Source organism: Macrotis lagotis, chromosome 8, assembly GCF_037893015.1.
Source record: "Macrotis lagotis isolate mMagLag1 chromosome 8, bilby.v1.9.chrom.fasta, whole genome shotgun sequence".
Classification (NCBI taxonomy): Eukaryota; Metazoa; Chordata; class Mammalia; order Peramelemorphia; family Peramelidae; genus Macrotis; species Macrotis lagotis.
The window spans coordinates 194,986,240-195,009,019 of NC_133665.1; the positions used below are offsets into that span (position 1 = coordinate 194,986,240).

A 22,780-nucleotide genomic window follows, 5' to 3' on the forward strand; every position below is an offset into this window, starting at 1 on the left:
GCATAGAGGGGGTGGTCAGGTAGCACACCCATCATGCAGGGCCAGTAATGTGATAAAGTCCTGCTCTCCAAACATCCCTGCGGTCCTCCTGGTCAGCTGGCTCCCTGCCTTACACTTAGCACGTACACATTTGGTTGGAGGGGAGTGAGGAGAACTAGGCTTCGGGGTGGTCATCAGGAAGCTTAGAGATGAATGACACAGAACCTAACGTTCATCCCAGAAACATTGATGAAGCACCTACTCTATCCCAGGAACACCATCCCTCTGGTTGCTGATGGGACTTTCTGGTATTTGAGATTTATATGTGGAAACTTGGAGAGAAACTGGGCCAGAGAAAGAACAGAATGAAACAGGACAAGGAAAGAAGCAAGAAAAGAAGGGAGAGCCAGAAAAAATAAGGAAGGAAGGAAGGAAGGAAGGAGGGAGGGAGGGAAGAAAGAAAGAAGCCTGATGCTCTGTAGCCACATTTGATTAAATTGTTCCTTGTTTACATCGTTTCATCCCTCCTTTCTCTGCTTTTAGCAAGTTCAGCAATGAGAGTAGAGAGAATTTTATTTTGGGGGGGCTGGACCTGTAATCTTATTGGCACAGGAATTCTCTACCAATGCTGCTTTCTTCCCTACCACTAACTTAGGGACTTAGAGCCTCAGAGGTGAATCCTTCTCTATCTGTGTCTGGCTATCTGTCTCTTTTCTATGTCTCTCTCTGTCTCTCTCTGTCTTTCTCTGTCTCTGTCTCTGTCTCTGTCTCTGTCTCTCTCTCTCTCTCTCTCTCTCTCTCTCCTAATGAATTTGTAGGTCACAGTCTCCCTGTGAGCTGGTATGATGATTTTTTTGGTCACTCTCCTTAGTCCTGAATTGGAGCCAGAAGGCATGTGGCAGGTATGTGTCAATGGGACATGGACTAGTTATAGAAATGGAGTTGTCAAAGTGCTCTGTTATATGTAATGAATTGAATAATAAGTTCATTTCCAGAGATCCTTTTCATAGGCAGACTGGCTTGAGCATTAGGCACGACAAAACAGAGTAATTCATTAAATCATGACATGGCTGAATTCTTGCCCTGCCCTGCACTTGCCTGTGTTAGGAGTCCAAGCAAAAACAATATACACTCCCAAGACTAAACAACCAACTGAGTCATTCCCACAGGACTTGAGGACATTTGTGTTGTCCTACTTAGATGGCCAAGCACACTCAAGCCTCAAAACTGATTGTTTATGATCTGTCTCCTCCCCGCTTCCCATTTATGATCCTGTATATAACATCTGCCTCTATTATCACCAGGTAGAGTTCCTAACAGGAGAAATCCCATGATTGGCAAATCAGTTCCTTCCAATTACTGAAACCACTACTCGATTGCTGGCACTCTGTCTCTGATCTGCTGTGTCATGCCCACTGTAGAGATGGCTCAGGAACAGTATGAGGTTGACACAAAAAGGCTGCTTTGGGATCTGCTGAAGTCAAACTCACAACAAACTGGCCAGCGTCCATCTCTTTCAGGAGCTTGGCTGTGTCTCTCCCATGTTGGCAAGCTAGGCGGCCTTGTCAATAGCATCTGTGCCACATATGATGGAAAGTGTCCTTAAGGAAATGAGAGAAAGAGCCAGGGTTTTTTTACAGATGACATTTAACAGAGGAGCAGAATTCTCAGGGGTCACAGAATCCAAGCCCCTCATTTTTCAAAGACAGAGGAATAGACTTGTATAAAATCTCAGAGGTTATGTCAGCAGCAGAATTGGAGTGCAGGTCTTTTGCTTCCAGATTCACTGATTCTGCCACTGGACCCCATCTTCAGACTGATGCAGTTGACTGAAAGGAGCAGAGGATGCGGCCCCACCGCTGTTTATTCAATAAACTAGATTTCAGTTTCAGCTAACCTGGTCCAGGAAGTGTGGCATTGTCTTTATGGCTGATGCCAGGTTCTCATAAGTTCCTGGTTCTATGAGAGCATCTGAGATGGAGGACACCCAGAGGAAACAACAGTGGACACCAATCAATCAGTAGCTGGGCAAGTCCTGCCTTCTCTGGTGCCTCCCTGTAGCAACCTTAGAAGCTGTACCATAAGCTATTAAAAACCAATCAGCAGGGGAGGCTAGGTGGCATAGTGGATAAAGCACCGACCTTGGAGTCAGGAGTACCTGGGTTCAAATCCAGTCTCAGACACTTAATAATTACCTAGCTGTGTGGCCTTGGGCAAACCACTTAACCCCGTTTGCCTTGCAAAAAAACCAAAAAAAAAAAAAAGAAACCCCAATCAGCATTCTTTAAGTGTCTGCTGAGTTCTAGATACTGGGGGGAAGCTATGAGGGCAAAAAAGAATTAGTGATCCCTATTCTCTTGGATCATGTATCCTAAGGGGAGAGAAACTGAGGACACACATAAATTTGTCAAGAATGATGGGAAGGTCCAGTATTAGACTGGGTCTCCAAGGATGAGTCCAGCTTACTCAAGAGAGGCACTGCCCCCAAAGCTTGCCATCCTCCATGTAGTTGGCCTACATTCTCTTCAGGACTGGAGACTCTAGTGTTCTCATGGTGCTAGGTGGGAATGCCAAGGCCAAAATCACCAGGCTTTTGATGACCCTGGACATCAAAGGAGTCCTTGACTCATGTTCTCTCTCAGTATCTACTTGGTCCAGCTTCTCGCCATCTTCTGACTTGGACATAAAAAGGAAGCAGAGAATTTCAGGGACAGGCAGGATTAGCAAAGGAGGGGGGCTGATCATGTGGCAAGAAGTGGGACCCTAGATGGACAGCTTGAGGGCTTTTCTGGTACTCATGTAGTGCTCAGAAGGAAAGGGGAAGGATCCAAGGGAAGGCAGCTACAAAGATGCAGAGGTGGAGATAGGCTGTGACAGATGCTTCTGGATGCAGCTCATGCATCCTGGAAGCCCTAGGGGGCTATGGGTGAAGAGTGGAGGCAGTTGAGGTGGGGAGGATGGCCATGTCCCTTCCCAATCCCTCCTAGATTGAGCAGGTTGGCTACATCTCCCATTTTCCCCCCACCCTTCCCCAGTAGAGCCTGTAGCTGATGGGGTACTCCTGGAAATATGTGGAAAGAGCCCTGGACCCAGAGTCAAATCCTGCCTCTGTCATGTCCCACCTGGCTGAGGGACTTTATAGTCTGGGGCGGGGGGGGGGGTCTCATCTGGTGAAAGACAAAGAGGAGGATAAAGTACATGCATCTGCTTTTCTCTTGGCCCCCACCCAAAGAATTTCCCACCACCATTCAAGAAAAAGCCAGGACATAGGATATTCTCATACCAATTGGGTATTTTTTATTATTAAATAGAACACTGAGTTAGAGGCAAACAGCATTGGTCTTCAGACATTCAGTTTTTCAGGCAAACGCATCCCCTCCTACCTTGAGAGGGTCCATGTGTTCCCTGCACCCCAAATCTTAGGCAGGGAGGGAACTTGGGGGCTGCCTCAGAATTGTGGGTAAGGCATCCAAAAAGGGGGACAAGAAGCCTCCCACCCGCTCCCCATCCCCTAATCAATCCCAGGCCACAATGAAGAGGAGGAATCACTGGAGACAGCCAGACTTTGGTTCTGAAAAGCGACATTTCAGTGGACAGGATAAAAGGCGCCCGGCAATAACGTTAATTGCTGTATTGCTTTGTATCAAAATAAATCAAACTGACATTGATTTCAAGGCCATTGTGGGTTAGAATTCACCCGCTCCTTCTCTGACCCAGATGCTACAAGCTGACCTGGAGTACAAAGAGGAGGAGAAGACTGAAGGCCGGAGACATTCTGGACGGGGCAGTCATGTGAACTAGGGCCTGTGTGGGGTGAGGGGAGGGAAGAGAAGCCAGGTCTTTTTTCCCCTAGGAGTAAATGGTCTACCTTTGAACCCACTGGCTTCAGAGGGAAGAGAGATGTGAGCGGCTCCTTTTCCCACCTGGAAGGTTCTAGTAAATGGTCCTGGGTAAATAGGGATTTTGATTTGGCCACCCCAGATATGGGCTTCTTCTAAGCCCTGAATCTGATCCCTGGCTCTGACAGGACCAGGAACCCCAGATTCTCTACAAAATGGAAATTAAAGTGGATTTCATCACTTACCCTGACCACTCACTTCATGGCCCTTAGGAAGCAGCCTGGCTTTGACCTCAAGGAGAAAGAATAAAAAAATGGATTGTTTTGAGATAGTAAATACACGTCCCCTTCACACCAACTCTCTTGTGTAATTCTCTTCACTTGTGGGGAAAGAAAGGAAGGAAGGAGAGACCCGCCGGGCCAGGTGTCTCCTCTGGGTTAGATGGGTGTGAGAGACGGGGCGTCATAGCCTTGTCATACACTATGAGGAAGCAGAGAGATAGAGACAGAGAGACAGAGACAGTCAGAGTGAGACAGAGATAAGAGTTCAGACCACTGTATTTCCTGACTCTCTGATAACATAATGGGATTCTAGTCCTAGCCAGCTCTCACATTGGTGGGCTCCCAACAGCTTCCAGGTGAGGCAGGCCACAGTTTAAAATGCCACACTGTTTGTCTAATACTGTGGACAGAAAGCTGGGGCTCGCATCAGCCATGCCAACAGCATCAGCCTGGACTTAAGCCACAGAAGGTCTGGGTCCCAGGTAATGCAGGGTTCCCTCAGGTCCCAATGGGTTCCTTCAGACAAAAGACATCTTTTGGACAAGTATGTTTCAATTCCAACTGCTGCCAGGCCCCCTCCCCAATCTTCTCCCTAGGAAGGGCATTGCCTCCAGTCTCTGTTCACATCCAGTGGTAAAGTGAGTACATCTCCTCAGCAAGCCCTCACTTTTGCTGCCATTTTCCTTGTTGCTCAGCAGCCTGGTGTGTGTGTGTGTGTGTGTGTGTGTGTGTGTGTGTGTGTGTGTGTGTGCATTCACATTCTCACTGTCCCTTGGGCTCATCAAAACCGACAGTGTCCATAGGAAGAGGCTGTTGGCCATGGCCAGTCAAGATTTCCACTGCACAATGTGGGGTACAGAACTCAGATGTTTTCTAGGATGTCCAGAGGCACCAGGCCTTTCTTTCTGCCACTGCAGACCTTGACGAAGCCATCCCGTCCTTCTTCGGAGGTCACGCAGATCTGAATTCAAAGGGAAAGAGGAAGAAGGCCAGTTCAGTGATTGCCAACAGCCTTGTTGCATGGGGTGGAAGAGGAGCCCAGAAGATTTGGCCAAGGAGCCAACGGTACTTGGTCTTGACTTTTAGGTGGTGTGGGAGCTGAACTGAGTTCACAAGAATTCAACTGAATATCGAGGTACAACAGGTTGTTCCTAACCTTCTACCCATCTGTGCCCAGCACTCCAGATGGGCACTGACCATGGCAGAGAGAGGGAGCCTTGTCCCTTCTCACATCCAGATGCTGATTCTGTCAAGGCTCAGGATCTAGAAGCATCGTGCCTCCCATGACATTCCCTTGTGGTGACAGTGAAAGGCTGGAAACCAGGGGCTGGCACACTCATTGAAGGGTTCAAATTATGGGCCAACTATGGGGTGATGGGGATCTGCAAATGGCAGCCTCTCACCTCTGCTGATCTGGGGCAAGAAAAGGTATCTTCCAAGGGGTGCAGGCCACCTAGGACCCATGGAATATTCCTAGCTCTGGAGAAAGTTCCTCAGAACACCTTTCTCTAGAGACTGGAGGGGGAGAGCTACTCATAATGAGAGGGTATGGCTAAGCGTCATCTCTTTCAACTGCAGAGGGCTGCCCAACAGTGTTGGAGGCACCAAAGGACAGCTCCCCTCAAAATTGCTCTTAATTATGAGTTGATAAATGCAAATTTTCTCCTAAGTGGTTGAAATCTTTTTTTAAAAAATTGTGAAAGTGCATCAGTGGCCTATTGGAAAATGTTTCATTTATGAAGCTGTGAATGAGTAGATGGTGCCTAGACTTTGGGCCAGTGGGGACAGGTCTGGGTCTAAAGTGTATCAGGAGGAGGAAGGTGGGTTGAGTGGCCTTGGGCAAAGTACCTGGTGCTTTTAATGACCAAAAGGCCTTTCTGGTGAGGTTGCACTGTGAAAGTCACAGATCCCCAGGCGCCCAAAGGGCAGTGGAGAGATGGGGACGGGGCAGCAAGTTAACCCCAAGAATTGTACCAGTGAAGCTGCCCAGAGTTGCAGGCCTGGAGAAGGAGGGGGCAGTTCACATGCCTAGGGTCAGGGACAGCTCAGGGCAGCTGGCATAGTCTTTTGGACAAGAGGACACCAGAAAGCCCTGGTATGGGGACTGGGCCCTTCCTGAGGGGGTTGGGGTAGAAGGGGGTAGAAAAACCACAACTTAGACTGGAATAGGAAAAGGGGGGAGGGCTGGGCCCTAGGTCTCAGTGGACACATCCTGCTACCAATTAATATTGAGCTGGACCCTGACATTTCCTCCGATGGAACAAGAAAGTTTTGGCTGTTTGGTCTGGATCTCTGGTTCAAGGGGTGCGGGGCCTGTCCAATGAGGCAATGTCCTGGGCCAATGTAGAGGAAACCTTGCAGCCTTAGAGTCACCAGGGTGACTGAGAAGTTAAGTGACTCACCCAAGGTCACCCACCCAAATAGGCCACCCTTGAACCAGGTTTTCTCAGTGCTTGAGGGCAACTCTCTCTCTATTCACTCGGACAGTCTGGGAGTCTCCTTGGGATGGAGAGGCCAAGGAATGATGGGATCATGAGAGCATCTGACTCCCTTCTGTCCTTCCAGGGTGACCTTGGACAAGTGACCTTCCCCTCAACTCTCGGTTCCAAGACTTGGATGAGGTGACCAGCTCTAAATCTGAGCCCCCAAAGCTCCTTCACACAAGAGGTTGGTCTTGGGAAGCTGAAGAATTGAGGCATGCCCAGACCCCCTCTGGGGAATTCCCATTTGCATTCCAGATAGGCTCCTCTGCTTCTCCTCTTCATGCCCACCCCAAGCCTCCCTTCCTCCAAGGTACAGTTAGGCTGCCATCTTCTCCGGGAGACTTCCCCTCAGCCCTCCGGGGGCACAGGAATGCTCCTGCCTTCTGTTTGCCCAGAGTCCTCTATGGGGATGTCACCTGGGGGCCACCATTCTCCCATCTTCCTTCCCTCCTCCCCCCAGCAGGGCAGCCCCCTGAAAGGCTGGGCTATTTCATTCTCCAGCACCAAGCCCTGTGTCTTGTAGAGAGAAGGTGTTGAATAAGTGTTGGATTTGATTAAACTCCTGAGCACCAGCAGCTAAATGAGGGAGCTGGGGATTCTCTGAGAAAAACTGAGGATGTTCAAAGGGGGCTTTGCACTGGAGAGAGACTCCAGCCACCCCAAAGGGTTTTTGCTGCTTATTTCATGAGGGGAGCGATGTGGGAAAACCTGAATCTTCTGGATCTTTTGTGATGAAACACTCCTTTTCTCATCAAAGTTTAATATGTTTCTATAGCAACCACTTAGAGGAAATGACTTGGAATCTCTGGAGGACATGAGCAGTCCTGGGTCCATCAGAACCAAAGAGGTGGAGCTGGGATCGGAATTGGTTGGCTGCTTCCCAAAGCCACATCAGCTTCTGCTCTACCTCCCATCTCCCCAAGGCCACAGCAACTCCTGTTGGACCTTCATATCCCCAAGGCCGCAGCAAGCCCTAGTGGACCCTCTCTCTTTTCATATCTTCCCTAAAGCAGGCTCTGAGACTCGGGCCTGGCAACTTGCCCTAGAACAGAGGGGACAGATGGGATTCTGCCTGCAGGGAGGTGGGCTCCCTAGGGAGGGTTGATCCTGGAATTGGCTAGGATGACCAACTCTGCATCTGTCTAGTCCCCCAGAGGCTGGCTTCCAAGAGCAGGGAGCCTCCCAGTTTGTCTCTGGATCCCTTGCTTCAGATGCCTGTTCCCTTTGGGACACCATGACCCTCATGCCTGACTCTCTCTCTCTCTGCTTCATCTCCTTTTGCCCTTTGACCGTCTTCCATGGACCACTCTCTTGCATGGCCTGCTCCTTTCTCTGCCAGTTCCAGCCTCAGGGAGCATGGTCCGATTGATCTATGACTTGTGGCTGGGCAAAGGGATGAATCTGGGAGAACCAGGTCTGCCTGGAATCGATGTTCTGGAGCAGATGACCACCTGCTCTCCATGGCTGAGCTCAGCTGGGGTGGGGGGTGGGGGGTCAATCTGAGAAGAAAACGTGGTATGTGAAGCTGCAAGCTTCAAGGGAAAAAGAATGGACTTAAAGCAGAAACAGTCAGAGCAGGGGACTCCTGGGTCCCATTGCCTTCTGTCAAAGTAAAATAAAATTCTCCAAACTAATTCTGGTAAAACGATTGATTTCTTTAGCATTCTCAGTCTTCATCTCAGTCACCTTGCCACCTCTGTAGGACATTAAGACTCCTGGGCATCTCTCCCTATGTTAACTCCAAATGCAGGAGGACAGTGGGCAGGATGCTGGGAGGCTGGCCCTGCCAGGAGGAGCCAACCAGAGGTCAGATAGCATTGGACAAGGACGACAGTCTTTGAGGGGCATTTGGACAGCTTGATATTGTATAACCTTCATGGTCAGACCACAACAGAGCTTAGCAGTCTTCCCCATTCACTGCTCTCGAATAAACGATTCCCTCTTTGCCAGTTTGGGTGTGGTCATTCATTACCTTGATGGCCCCCACTAATGGCTTAGAAGTAGAGAATAAAGAGAATAAAACTTAAAATGCCCAACCTAGATTTTCTGTCAAATTTGTTTTAACTTTATATATCTAAAGTTTGTTTTTTACAGTTTTTGGGTTCATGCTTCCATCTCTGCTGTCCTGGGGAGAGGAAAGAGCCTCATGGTGGCCCCAAGCAGATCGGAAGTCTGCACAATGTGCCTCATTTGCAGCTGGTTAAGTCTGTCCATGGCCAGAAAGTCTGCTGGGTGCCAGGAGGTGGAAGGCTTGAGGAGATGAGAGTCCTGAACTCAGGGTTAAAGAAGGAGAAGACGGGAAAGCAGAGCTCTGTCTCCGGCCTTTCCTTTCCAAGGGCTCTTGGGTCCCTGGTCTGGTTTGATGGTGCACCAACCAGGCCAGGATGCCCTCAGGGTTTCCCCACCTGAGGCCTGTGTCTTTTTTGAAGCAAACCCTGTCATTTAGAGCCAAGTTTGGCAAGAGGGCTGGGTGGGTGAGCCGGGCAGCAGGGCCCTGATTCCCCAGAGAGTCTGGTACTTAGATTTTGTGACCCCATGAGCTGCCTCACTGGAGGTCTCAGGCCCAAGGCTGCTGGGAGCTGTATGGGGCAAAACTGGCAGAAATGCTAAAGGTGACAGGAGCTGGGGTGGGGGTGATATCTCTAAATCTAAGAAGCCTCATTGAAGCTGGGGGGAGGGGTTCAAACCCAGGTCTTCCTGACTCCTGTCCAACACCAGCCCCAGGACATCACTCCACCTTCCTCACCTCTAAAAATCTAACCCCCGCAAAGGATTGCATTGAAGGCAAAACCATTGTTCTGGACATCTAGAGAAGCAGCTGGGGAGCACAGGAGGTTGAGAGCTGGACTGGGGTCAGGAGAGCCCTTAGCTCGTGACTAGCTGTGAGACCCTGGGCAAGTCATTTACCTGATCACTGTCTGCCTCAGTTTCTTCATATGTAAAGTGGGGATAATAACATTACTTCCTTGCCAGGGTTATTGTGGGGATTAAATGAATGTTTGTGAAGTCTTTGTGAGCCTTAAGACTGTGGAAAATCAACCATCATTATTATTGTCATCATCATCTGCTGTCTGGTCTCCCACCTGGGAGTGTGTGCCACCCACTCACCCACCTGGTTCTCCTTCAGGGTGATCTGTCCCTGTTCTTTGCAGCCAATGAAGGTCTGCACACACTTGAAAATCTTCTCCTCTGGCTGCACGCGCTGCACAAAGTTGGCAGGAAAAAATCCAGTTCGGTCTTGAATTTTCCCCTGCAAGAAGAGGAGGAGCATGAAGCCATCTCCTTCAGGCGGCTGAGAGCTAGAGGGAAATGACTCACAAGAGGATGGAACGGAAATACGCCACCTTCCACCAGTCTTCATTGGAGTCCTCGAGGAGAGTCACCACATCCCCTGGCCTGGAAGGAAAGAGAGAAAGACGCTTTGGCTTAGGGACAAAAGAACTTTCAGGCTCTCCAAGGGGACTCAGAAAAATGACCAGATCTGCCTGCTGTCTGCAAGAAGACTCTGATGACAGATCGACAGCCAATGCGCCTGACCCCCCAACCCCCAGCGTGGTGTCCTTTTCAGTAACAGCCTCTGTAACAACAGATCCCCAGTACTCTGGACTCACGGACCCATCACGGAGCAGTGCACTTTGGGATGACCAGGGAGCTCCATGTTTTGGCGCTGTCACCTGGCTGCGGAATGCAGCACCTTACAGGAGGACTTGGGTTAAACAATGATGGGAATGGGAAGCCCCGCAAGAGGTGATCTTTAGCTCTGGCCCTGGGCATTTACTCTCAGGACATGGATGGGCCAGTGCTCCTTCCAGATGGCCAAATCTCTTTCAATCTCATGAGCTCTGTCTCATGAGCTGATAATTAAGTAACCGAGGTGATGTTTGAATGTTATTGATGATGCATTTTGAGATCCTTGGAGAGAGCTATCCCAAAGAGGGGTTTCTAAGGTGGTGTCAGCGCTCTCCCTTGTAGCCTCTGCTAGCTTTTGTGAGCCCAGGAAGATTGACTGATGCAGTGCCAATAGGTGGCTCAGTACAAAGCATGCTGGACTCAGAGGCAGGAAGACTTGAGTTTGAATCCTGACTTACTAAATTTCCATGTGACCTTAAACAAGTCTTAACTCCTCTCAGCCCTAAAAATACTTGCACTTATATACTAGGGCTGCCATCAGGATTAAATGAGAGGATGCCTGCAAAGTATCTGGTGGACCTTAAGGTTCTCTGTACATCCTAGACATTAATTTGCTTTCTTGCTCTTATGCTTTGCCTTCTTCATCTGCTCTTCTGTTCTGACTTCAGTATTTTCCATGTCCTCTACAACTCTATGTGGCTCCAAGAGGAAAGTTGCCTAGACACTTGGGCAGGCCTATCTAGGCTGAACCTACCCTTCTGCAAAGGGAAAGAGCCCCAGGTGAAGGGTGGACTTAAGATGTGGTTGACATGGAAGCTGTTGTCTCCTGTTAAATCTGCTCCAATGGCCACCACCACCATGATTCATGATGAGCACAGGATGGAACATGGGTGTGTGTGTGTGTGTATGTGAGTGTGTGTATATGGCTGTATGTGTATGTATGTGAATACATGTGAGTGTGTGTGTGTGTGTGTGTGTGTAGGTAGCAACCCATATTCCCAGGGACTACTGGCTAAAATGTTGTATCATACAGTGAGCCAAGGTCTGGCCTGACAGTCAGGCATCAAGCCACCAGCCAATCAGGTCACAGCATTCCTTGAGGTCTCTGTGCTGAGCAATGAGAATCCAAAGAAAGGCTACCATCCCTCACCCCAAATCCAGTCCCCACCCTCCAAGAGTGAACCTTCTAATGGGAGGAACATGGCCATGTACAGGACTCTTCAAGCTCCGTGCGGACTAGATGGAAGAGACCCCCAGAGGCTTGGGGGGGGTCAGGAAGGCCCTGCTAAAAGTGGGATTTGAACTGTATCTTGAAAGAAGCCAGGGGAACTAAGACACAGAGCAGAGGGGGAAGGGCCAGGGAACAGCCAGTGAAAAGGGCAGAGGTGGGAGATGTCTGGCCAGTGGGCCAGCATCTCTGGTTCACAGGGTGTGGAGAGTCGAGCAGGGTGTGAGGCAGCTGGGAGGGCAGGAGAGGGCTTTGAATGTCAGATAGAAGATTTAATATTTATTGGAGGAGAATAGAGGGCCACTGGAGTTCAATGAGGAGGGGGTAGACATGGTCAGTTCTGTGTTTTAGGAAAATTCCTTTCTCAATTAAGTGGAGGTTAGATTGAAGAGAAGGGAAGCCTAGGGCAGCAATTGGATTGGTCTGGGTTTGAGACGATGGGGCCTTCCCCAAGGTGGCAACTGGATTTGAACTTGGTGCTCCTGACTCCAAGAGCAGTGTTTAGGTTCTGTGCACTGTATCAGCTGCCTCTCCTGGACAGGATGAAGCTGACTCTTTGCTCCCTCCACAGATGGGGAACATGATGTGGTTGAATGGACACAGAGATGCCCATTGGATGTTCTAGGGTTGGCACCTGAAGGTCTGAATTCCAATCCTGACTCTGTCTTTCAGAATCCTGCATGGAGAAGAGTTGATACTTGGAGCTGGAAGAAGCATGGAGCCTACCTGGACCAACCTTCTCATTTTACAGATGAAAAATCTGTTGGCTGAGGGCAAAGTGATGTGACCTGGGCTGGCCAAGGTTCCCCAAGTGACAGAAATTGGATCAAAATCCAGAGTCCCTTCAGGTGAGCCTCTAGGAGAGCTAATGTGGAATAGAAAAGATCTTCCAAATACAAAAGCAGGGGAAATTCTAATCCTCCCCAACCAGAGGGAGACGCAGAGCAGCTTTTTTGTTTTATTGGTGGGTGCACAGCCCTGGGCAGGGTTGGGCCATAAAGGAGAGCTACCCCTTCCCCCAATTTAATGTAATTCTGCAGCAAAACTTCTAGACTTTGTGGGATCTTTCTTTTGTTCTAACTCCAGTGAATTGTCCTTGGCTTTGGTTTGTATCCTAGGCTCTGCCCTGTGGGGGATGCTCAAAGACACGGGTACCAGGGGTAACTTGGGTCTTGCTGGGATGCCCATTGGTTTCAGGTGGTGTCTCTTCTGTCCCCTTGAGTTCTGCCACGCTCATCTCCTCCCATACCTGGAATGAATGCTTAGACCGGGGGTAGTAGGATGTGGCCAAAGTCTCAGAGGTCTCTAAGTGTGCCTGGGCTTCGAGTGGGGCCCAAAGGAGAGGAGAACTCCTCCAGCCAGGACGACATTGCCTCCTAAGGGTTTCCTCTTCATCTCAAATTGCACATTGGAGCAGAGAACTCAGGTCACACAACCTATCTCCTGGGCCATTCAGTGCCATGCCTCGGAGGCCTCTGTACCCCAGCAACAACACTGCCACGTCCATGTCTAGCTGTCCTGATCCTGGCCCAACAACAACGCCAATGAGCCTGATTTCAGAGAACAACTGCTAGATTTCCTTTCCTTACCCCAAGGAGAGTTCAACCTTTACAGGTTGGTGACAAGAGATCTTGGGAGCTCAGGAATCCCCAAAGTGGCCCTGTCAACCAGGACTCCTTCCTTCAGAGAAGCCGGGGTGAAGTCACAACCAGGAGAGGCAGTCAGGAGAAGAAATGTATGAGGGGAGTGGAGGAGAAGGGAGAGAGGGGAGAGAAAGAGTAAGAGGCTGAGGGATGGAAAGACAGAGAAGGAAGAGAAAGAACGGAGAGATTGGGGTGAATAATGAGGATGGTAGGAACATTGCTCCATCTCAAGAATCAGAGAGAAGTCCTGGCCAAGACACGGGGGTGTGTGGGGGTGGGATTGTGAATTATTCACGATGCTTCACACTGGGCCTCATGGCTGAGGGTGGTGGAGCTTAACCAGCATGGGAGTGAAGTTTCCCATGGCCCACTTTTCCAGAAGCCAGTACAGCAAAGCATTTCAGTAGCTTTAATTGCTAATTAACTTCTCATTATCTTCAGAGGAAGAAAGACCAAACCCCAAAGGGCCTATTGAGCCTGGAAGAATCACCCCTTTCCTGTAGAAACAAGGTTGGAAAACCCATAAACCTTCTCATGAGACTTACTCATATCCTAGTCTTGATGGGAAACAATGAAGAAGAGGTTTTCATTTGTCACAGATAGATGATCACATCCCTGACCTTCCTGCTTCCCCGAGACTCTGTGGCCAGTGCTGACCCTCCCACAGGCCCCTGGGCTTTGGTGGGTCTGAAAACTGACCAGAGTTCTCTGCTGAGTGGGGTCCCTTCAGTAGGTCAGAAGGCTAGGCTCTTGGGTTTTCCAGTTTTCCAGTTTTGATCCGAGCCTGCCAGTGATTTAGGAGAGGCTTGAATGAGCTATTTTCAACCCAGACTGTGGGTGAAAGCCAGCAAGGTTATTTTTCCTTCTTCCCAGGAAAGCCCTGACCTCTCTTACCTCATTTCCAAGTCTTCATTCTCCTGGGGGACAAATTTGTACAAGGCAACGTAGGTGCTGGTCTGTGAGATGTCTTTGTGTAGAGACCCCTGAGAGAAGGGAGAGAAGAGAGGGAAAGGATGAGGTGTGTGGGAGGAAGGGGAGCACCCCTTCCTTCTAAGGTGCTCACCCCAGAATGTGAACCTTTCCCAAAGCCACCTTCCTGCAGCCTGCCTGGCTTGGAGAAGGGGTTCCAAGGAAGGAAACTCCTCTGAGTGTTCAGTAATCAGGGCAGCTCTTTCTTCTTTGACCCCTGGACAAGAGTCCCCAAATGGGCATCTGGTGGGTAAAGAAAGGATGTCATGCGGACCTGTCTTCTGCCTAGGCAGGCAGGGTACACAGACTATGGAAAGCAGCTATTTGGTAGGGCAGGATGTCTGGGGCTCAAGGGGTAGTAGGAGCTGGGGCCAAGAGGAGGAGTGAAGAGTCTCCAGTCTTTTCAAGAGAATAACCCTTGGCTGGGTTGCTTTTTGCCCAAAGTTTGGCAGGACCCAAAGAGGAACTGGCATTTCCCTCTTTCCTACATTCACTCACCCACTTACTTTGCCATTTACCCATCTATCCATCCATATCCATCCATCCATCCATCCACCCACCCATCCATACAGTCAGCAAACAGTGAGTGCCTCCTATATCCAAGGAGAATCACTGATGGATAGTGGAGAGCCAGAAAGCTCTGGGTTCAGACTCTACCTCTGGCCCACTGCCTGTATGATCCTGGGCAAGTCACTCAAGATCCTTTCTAGAACTCTTCAGTTTTCCTCAACTAAGAGTTTCATATGCCTCTAAGATCCTGGTCCAACTCTCACTCTCATGCCTGGGCACATGAGGCCTAGTAAGGGAGCTGAGGGGTGACACACCCTGGACTAAGGAGGGGTCCCTGGCCTTGAGGAGTTACAGGATGCTGCAGACACTAGCTTCCCCACTCAGGAGAATGAGATTAACCAATTCACTTGCCATCTAGGGCCCCTCCCCATCTGGGTCTGTCTTAGGCTTCCCATCTCATTTCCCTTTGAGCACTCTGGTCTAGCCAGGATGGCCTGTTGCAGCGAATCCCCCTGCGCTTGCCCAGGCTGGTCCCCATGATTTCTCTTCCCTCTTGGGATGCCCTGGAGCTTAGCTCAAGTATACTTCTCCAGAAGATGGCCACTGGTGCCCTGACCTGTCCCTTCTACAGCCCCTGTATCTAGTTTGCACATGGTCTTTTGTGAGAGGCAGAACAGGTGCAGGTCTGCCCTGGCAAGGGAGAGTCCTCAGTCATCAGGATTCTTAATGTCAGTGAAATCCTAGGCAGGGCTGGGCCCTGGCCCCCAGGTCTCCATGTCCTCGTTTTCCTGAGGGCAGAGAATGTGTCTTTTTTTGTACTTTGTGTCCCTGGTCCCGAGCTGAGTGACTGGTACACAGCAGGTCTTTAATCAGCGTGGACTGACTGCTCAGACCTTGAATGCTCAGCCTGAAAGGGCCCGGTGAGCCAGACTAACTGCCTAGAGGTAGACCATGCCCAGGGACCCTGCCCCTCAGCACTGAAGAAATCAGGTTTTCTGGGTGAGGACCCCTGTGGAGTCAAGCCTTGGCCTTCTGGCCTTCACTCAGCCTCCACCCTCAGCCCCAGGTTTTGGGCTGACACCCTCTCGTACACATGCCTGAGCTTGGATGGGCACAATAAAGGTCAGGTGCTTCCAGGGATGCTCCCAAGTGACAGCCTTCCCGAGAGCAACCTGGTGGGGGACAGGACCCCAGACAGAGGTGTCCCTTCACAATGTGTAGTCTCCTTTCTAGAACATCAAAATCTCTCTATTCTCCCAAGAATTTTCCCCTAGAAGCAGCAGAGGAATGCACTTTCCCCTTACTTTGGTAAATGCTGGGCCATTTGTGGTCTTCAAGTCTTCTCTGATGTCATCGGAGCCATTTTCTGAATATGTAAACACTGTGGAGGAGAGAGATGACACATAGCAAGTCCTCAGATCACCTAACCACAACTAGCACTTCAGCCCACTTTCAAGGTGACTGGGTTGATCTCCCAAGTCCCTGTGGAGATGGTGGTGTGGGCTCCTGGGGAACAGTCTGGCTCTGAATTCAAGGTTTAGTCTCTAAGCCAGTTTCTTGAATCTCCTAATCTGAAGGAAAGGGATCACACACACCACAATCTCCTCTTCCATCCTCACCCCACCTGGCTTGATTTTCACTCATTTTGTACTTAGAGATTTAGGTTAGAGTTTGTATTCAATGAGCATGAAAGTTGCAGCATGGCCACATCCACCTTCTCCTCTTCACCTCCACCTGGACTATTGCAATAGCAAATTGATTTCCCTGCCTTGTTTCTCCTCTCTCCTGCTCACCCTCTACATGGTTGTTCAGTAATTCTTCTAAAAACAGGTCTGCCATGTCACTCTCCTGCTCATGAAGCCTCACTGGCTCCCTAGGGCCCATAGGATCAAACATAAAATACAGTCTGGCTGCAGCCCATCTTCCAAGGCCATTGGATCTTGCTCCCTTCCATGTCCTCTATGGGTCAGCCCTTGCCCAACCCAACTAGCCTGTTTGCTTTTCCTCACACATTCTTCATTTCCCATGCTTGGGAAGAACCAGTTTCTGGGTAGCTTTCACCATTTAGCCTAGTTCCAAGGAAAACAGTGAGAGTAAGTTGATCCCTTGGATGACAGAGCTCAGCAGGCTCTGAAGCAGATTTGGGAAATCAGAATTATACCCAAAGAATTTTGGGGGGTTGTTGTTGTCTTCATTCTTTCTTTTTTAAAAAAATTTATTTAAGGCAATGGGGTTAAGTGACTTGCCCAATAGCTAGGTAATAAGTGTCCGAGGCCCAATTTGAACTCAGGTCCTCCTGACTCAAGGGTCAGTGCTCTATCCACTATAGCACCTAGCTGCCCCTGTTGTCTCCATTCTTGAAGAGGACCGTGACATCAGGGAGGTGATGCCATGACAAGCAAGTGAATTAGATTTATGTGAGGGAAAGCGCCGTGCAGTTACCGGCTCACTTTGTCCCCTAGAGCCACACTAGATCGGCATCTTTCTCATGATCAATGGATCCATTGAAAACCTGCCCATACAGTGTGGCCAGGGGACTGATGAAGGACAGGCCTGGCTCCCAGGCTGGTGATCTAAGCAGTACAGAGATGTTTTCAGACTCACCCCATGCCCTTTTCTCTACTCACCACTGTTGCTGCGCCTCCTGCTTGGCTCAAAAAATACACCTGGCATTTCTTCTGGGACCTCTCCAAGGTCTGAGATCTATGAGAAGAGAAAGGGGGGGGTGATCTGGGGGCCTGGACCATGTCCTAGACCAGGGCAGAGACCCCAAGGCTTGTTGCTGGCTGGTGATGGTATTTCACCAACATGAACACGAACATGCCTCTAGATAGTTCTGGGCCTGCAGGGCTGCTCCAAGAAACCCAAGTCTGGTATTTAGTTAACCTGACTCCAAGGAAGGGAGTCGCCCCTGGTAAAGAGTGGGGTCTATAGATTCACATACATTTTGGGGGAAAATCTCCCAGAGTCCCCAGTCCTGTAGGTGTGGAGAGAGAGGCCTGAGACCAAACAATTCCCTTCTCAGCTTATGGGTTGCCTAGAAGAATTTGCTTGAAATGGGGGCTGTTGTTTCCCTAGGCCTCAGCAGCAGCAGCCCATGGGCAGGAGCCCACTCTACCTAACTGGCCCTGCCAAATTGGACCAAAGGGAGGCTTGGCTCTTTGTCCTCCTCTTTCCCCTATAATGGAATGGGAACATTTTCTTTTCCACTTTTATTTAATCACAAGCAATCTCCTCACCATTCCTGATGTTGACCACAAGTCTCTCACCCTTGGCCTCTTTTTGGCTATGATACTTATCCAATCAATCAGAGAAACCTGATAAGGAATTTTAAATGGTGGCCTGAGGCTGGGAGCCCTGGCTCTTAGCTTCCACTAAACCTGGACTCCTGCCTTGGCTCAACAGATCTGGGTGCTGAGTGGAGATGACCCTCTGCCATGGTCCACCCACATGGCAGACACCCAAGGTGACCAAACATCCTGTTGTGTTCTCATCCTCTCTGCACCCAAGGGAAGGACATTCCTGTGTTGTTCCTGCTTTGTGTGATCTGGTGCTCATGTCCACCCTCCCATAATTGATAGGGAAGGAGCCAATGGGGGAATAGAAGGGTGCAAAGATAACACCCTAGGCAGATCACAGGGGAACCAAATGCTGCCCACTGACGTCCATCTCATACAGTCATCTCATTCTGGTGGGTCTTCCCTCTCTCTTTATCTTTCCTTCCATCCTTCCTTTACTTCTTCATCCTTCCTGCTTTCTCCCCTTCCCTCTTGCTTTTTATCCTTCCCACTGTTAAGCATATATCCAAGAAGGTCAAAGACAGACAGTTCCCATATGTACTCAGTAACTTTGTTTATGGAAACTGTAAGGCAGTGTCTGTGTGTGTGTGTGTGTGTGTGTGTGTGTGTGTGTGTGTACCGACAAACCTGTTACTGTGCATAAATGTAATGATATATTATTGTGCAGGAAGAAATGAAGATGAAGAATTCTGAGAAACATGAGAAGAATTACATATACTGATGCAGAGTAAAGTAAGCCAAGCCAGGAGAATGGTATAGACAGAGACTACAATAATGTACATGAAAAGACCACAAAAAGGCAGCCAAATTCTGAATAATTATCATGATGACCAGAGCTGGTTCAGGAAGATGGATGATGAACTACATTTTTCCTTCTTTCTATAGAGAGCTGGGAGTCTATGGGAACAGAATATGTTGGTTGGTTTTTGGATAAGAAGAAATGGTTAGAGAGGATATAAAACGGGAAATAATTGTACAAAAGTGACTGACATCATTGAAACTTTAATTTCAAATTGATCTTTTGTTAAATGCAAATAAACAATATCCAGTCTATCTGAAATTTCAGGACTATTTGTAGCTATGGAGGAAGACATGCTTCCCAGTCTATGTCAAGGGTATCATCTGGGAAGATTTCCAAGCACTCCAGTTGGTGAGCTTAGAGCAACCTTAACTGCCCCTCCTCTCTTTGCATGTCCTCTCCCATCCCATTCAATCACTTGTGAAGTCTTGGTGATTGAACTTGATGTCTCTAATCAAGGTAGTCTCTTCACACCAATCTAATCCAGGTCTCCAACATGTTACAGATGAATTATGGCCAAACCTCTTAATTGTTCTCCTTCAATTCACTTCTTTCTCTCCCACTCAATGATCCAAATCATCTTTATAAGGCAAAATTTGGGGATGTTTCAAAGCTTTAATGACTCCTATGCTTGGAGAATAAACTATGGACACCTTGAATTGGCATTGAAAGTCATTTGAGTTCCCTTTCTAGTTTATTATCACATCCACCTTCTCACACACTCTCTCCCACTGGAGAAGGGCTCCTTCCTGTGTTCTTTTTGCCACTTGGAATTCTTATTTCCATTCAGTTACTGCCTCTTATGGGGGAGGGGGGTGAGGTAGCTTTTATGATTTTTCTCCTCTGATTTCCTTGATTTATTTCCTTCTCAGTGCTAATGTTGATTTGGAATGGAAGCTCTTGGAGGGGATGGAATCCTCTGCTCCTGCCTTGGATTTGTGCACTTGCAAAGTGCCTGCTACAAAATAAATATTTGCCGAATTAAATTAAATTGAATTGCAGACTCCTTTAGAGCTCTGTCTGACTGCTCTTCAGACTGTTTAACCATGTTGAGTAGCTGGTTTCTGGCTTAAAGATCTCTTGTGAAGCTTTAGAGTATTGAATAAGAGTGGGTTGGCTCAGTTACTGCATGATGCCAGGCAGCCTTCCTTACCCAGACTCAAGAGAGTCCAGAAATCCTGTGGTTAGTCACTGAACTATTGAGTAAGGAAGTGGTGATGCTCTAACTTCTGATCCTAGACCTTCCACACTGGGCTTTTGGCATCCCTATAGTTTCTGAGTTCCCAAACTGGGAGGCCTAGAGATTGAGCCAGTCAGATGTCTATGCTAACATGTTTCAGAGGACCATTCTGCTGGTCTGAAAAGACTGCCGGTATTTAACGAGGAGCCATGATTCATTCAAAGGACATCTTGTAGATTCAGTTGGTCTTCAGATCACACAGTCCCAAATCTGATAATCTCCTGATCACACCTTCTTTTGATCACCCCATCGCCAATTTATACCATCTTTGGATTACACCATCTGTTGATCACACTATCTTCTGCTCACACCATTTTCAGAACATATCTCCTCCAGCTCACACCATCTCCAGCTCACACCATCTCCAGCTCACACCATCCTATGATCTTCAGATCCTATCTCATACTCATACCATCTCCTGATCATAATATCTCCAACTTATATTTATCTAAAGCTTGTACCATCTCTTGATTACACGCTCGCCAGTTCACACCATCTCCCAATCAGCTCACACTATCTCCAGATCATATCTCCTCCAGCTCACATCATCCTATGATCTTCAGATCCTCTCTCTTACTCATACTATCTCCTGATCACACCATCTCCTGATCATAGCATCTCCAGGATTTATCTCCAGCTCACATCATCTCCAGATCACACTGTCTTCCCTCTTCCCCTTCTTGCTGCTGACCTTCACTGGGTAAGTTTGACGTTGATGCCTCATCACCATGTGATCAGGAGATACTAAGCAGCTGATAGCTTCCCTTGGGCTCTCATCCAAGCTCCAGAATGCTAGAATATTTTAAGAGACTAGGGTAGAGCCTCTTTTGTTGGGTGCTGAGATGCCTGAGTCTCTGGCTGCCATGCTAGTTGCCTCCTCATTGCCCCCTCTTCAGTATTTCCTAAGTCTTTCTACCCAGTCACCTTTGACTTAACTATGTTTGGGTGTGATCTGGGCAGAAGGAGCTTAGCGATATGGGCGTGAGCACTGCAGTGAGCACACTCTCCTCTGGCTTTGACTGCTGTGCTCTTTGGCTGCCTGCACCCACCCTGAGCTAATGTTCAGTCAATAAAGGGAATGACAACAAAGCATCTCAATCTCTGTGCCAAACTATCAACCAGGGGGAGACCTCCCACAAACCAGGCCCCTTTGCCATCCTAAACATATTTATATATGTTTATTGGTTGGGCTGTGAGTTGGGTTAGGCTGAATACTGGGAGAACAGATTCCAAGTAGGTCCCAAGGGATTAAAGGCACAATCAGAAAGGACTTGGCTTCTCCAGTGGCCCAGGCAACTGAAAATCATCACTTCAGCTTTGGTTTGAGGAGAGACAGAAAGCCCAACTGGTGAGGAAGAGAGGGAAGACTGAAGCTGGCAGCCTACTTAGAAGAGGCCCAGTCAGGAAGGACAGGTCACAGAGGGGCAGGAGCAGGGGCTGTAATCTTACAGGGACTTTTTCATCTACTTGGCTGTGGCACAGAATCTGCCTAAGGAGCCCTAGAGCCTGTCCTGGATTGTGCTTTGCTTCTGGTGGGAAACAGTGAGGACCCACAGACCTGAACAGTGGATCCCTTGCCACAGCCTCCCCCAGGCTTTATGGTGGGAGGTAACTGAAGATGTACCCCAGAAAATTGGACTGTCATCACCGGCTACATGAATGTGGCTTACTAAGCCTGGTCTCTGCAGCCGTGCCACCTAGCCTTAATGGCTGGGTAATAAATGGTAGGGGCCTAATAAATTCTTGTTGCACTGACAGCAAATATCATATGAGGCAAAATTAAAGAGAAAAAGAAGAGGATTACAGAGTTCCGGTTGGGAGAACTGGATCCACTTCCTGAGTTTCCCTTCCTGGTTTTCTGTGCCAATGATGTACCGAATCGGAGAGTCTCATAGACAGGGTCCACCTTGTTGCCACAGGCTGTAACAGAAGACAGGAAGCCATGAGAGGAGCATTGCCAAAAACCTGCACTATCAGGGGTCTCACCAATCTTCCCATTGGGAAGTGGGGTAGAAATGTGGGCTTGTGGTCCATCCCAGAAGGGTTCCTTCCCTCCCCTCTCCCCAGCCCAGACCTTGCCCTGTCATCTGGCAGGTATGGTTGGGTATGTCCTTGGAACTCTGGTGGGCACCAGGACTTCCCTCACTCAACCTTTTATTCTGGGCCCTTCCTAAACCCCAGTTTAGGGGGACAATCCTTTTTTGCTATCATGTTTTTTATTCTCTCTTCCTCAAAGCAATTTTCACTTCTCTTCTGGAATGGAAAGTGTGTTCTTCCTGAGAAAGACTTAAAGAGAAGCATCCATCCTTTCCCAAGTACTCACATGGGTGAGAAGAAGTGAGTCCTACTAGGTCTCCTGGATTTGGGATTTTAAAAAAGTGATGCTGAGGCTTTGGGACAGTTAGGAGGAAGCATGGTCTGTTCAGGGTTATTTCTCCAAGGAAGAGGGTGAGGGATAATGGAGGCTTCAGTGAAGGCACTTCTCTATCTCTTGGCCAATGAAAGACTTGATTTGGGGGATCGCACTATTCAGGGTATGGGCATGCTGTGCCTGGATGAGGTAGGAGCAGCAAGAGGCCCACCCAGCAGCCTGTAGCTGTTCCCCACTCACCAATAGGCATGACTTCTCTGATGCACCCAAATTGCTCCTGGATGAGTAACGGGGAGCTGTAGTAGCGTCGGAACCCTTTGGGCTAGAGAGACAGAAAAGATATTCATGTCACCATGGTTCTGGCAAGACCAATAGACACCCCAGATATCCAACCTCACCTGGCTCTGCTCTGTGCTACCACCCCACCCCTAGCTCCATTAGCCTTTGACTCTCTTCTAACCACAGGAGTCATTTGACCAAGTTGAATTAGAAGAGAGCACCTTCTTCTC

At 48.8% G+C, this 22,780-nt stretch overlaps 1 protein-coding gene across 1 annotated transcript in view; it reads right to left on the bottom strand.

The window, feature by feature from the left end:
* Positions 1-3,234: 3,234 nt before the first annotated feature.
* STAC (SH3 and cysteine rich domain) overlaps positions 3,235-22,780 on the bottom strand; it is a 57,113-nt gene continuing 37,567 nt past the window's right edge. The window contains exons 4-11 of the mRNA XM_074199316.1: positions 22,512-22,593; positions 21,705-21,820; positions 17,190-17,265; positions 15,867-15,943; positions 13,978-14,066; positions 9,927-9,978; positions 9,695-9,832; positions 3,235-5,060 (exon numbers count right to left, since the gene is read on the bottom strand). Of these exons, the coding sequence (XP_074055417.1) occupies positions 4,962-5,060; positions 9,695-9,832; positions 9,927-9,978; positions 13,978-14,066; positions 15,867-15,943; positions 17,190-17,265; positions 21,705-21,820; positions 22,512-22,593 (729 nt within the window). The 3' untranslated portion in view covers positions 3,235-4,961. The remainder of the gene's footprint in view (positions 5,061-9,694; positions 9,833-9,926; positions 9,979-13,977; positions 14,067-15,866; positions 15,944-17,189; positions 17,266-21,704; positions 21,821-22,511; positions 22,594-22,780) is intronic.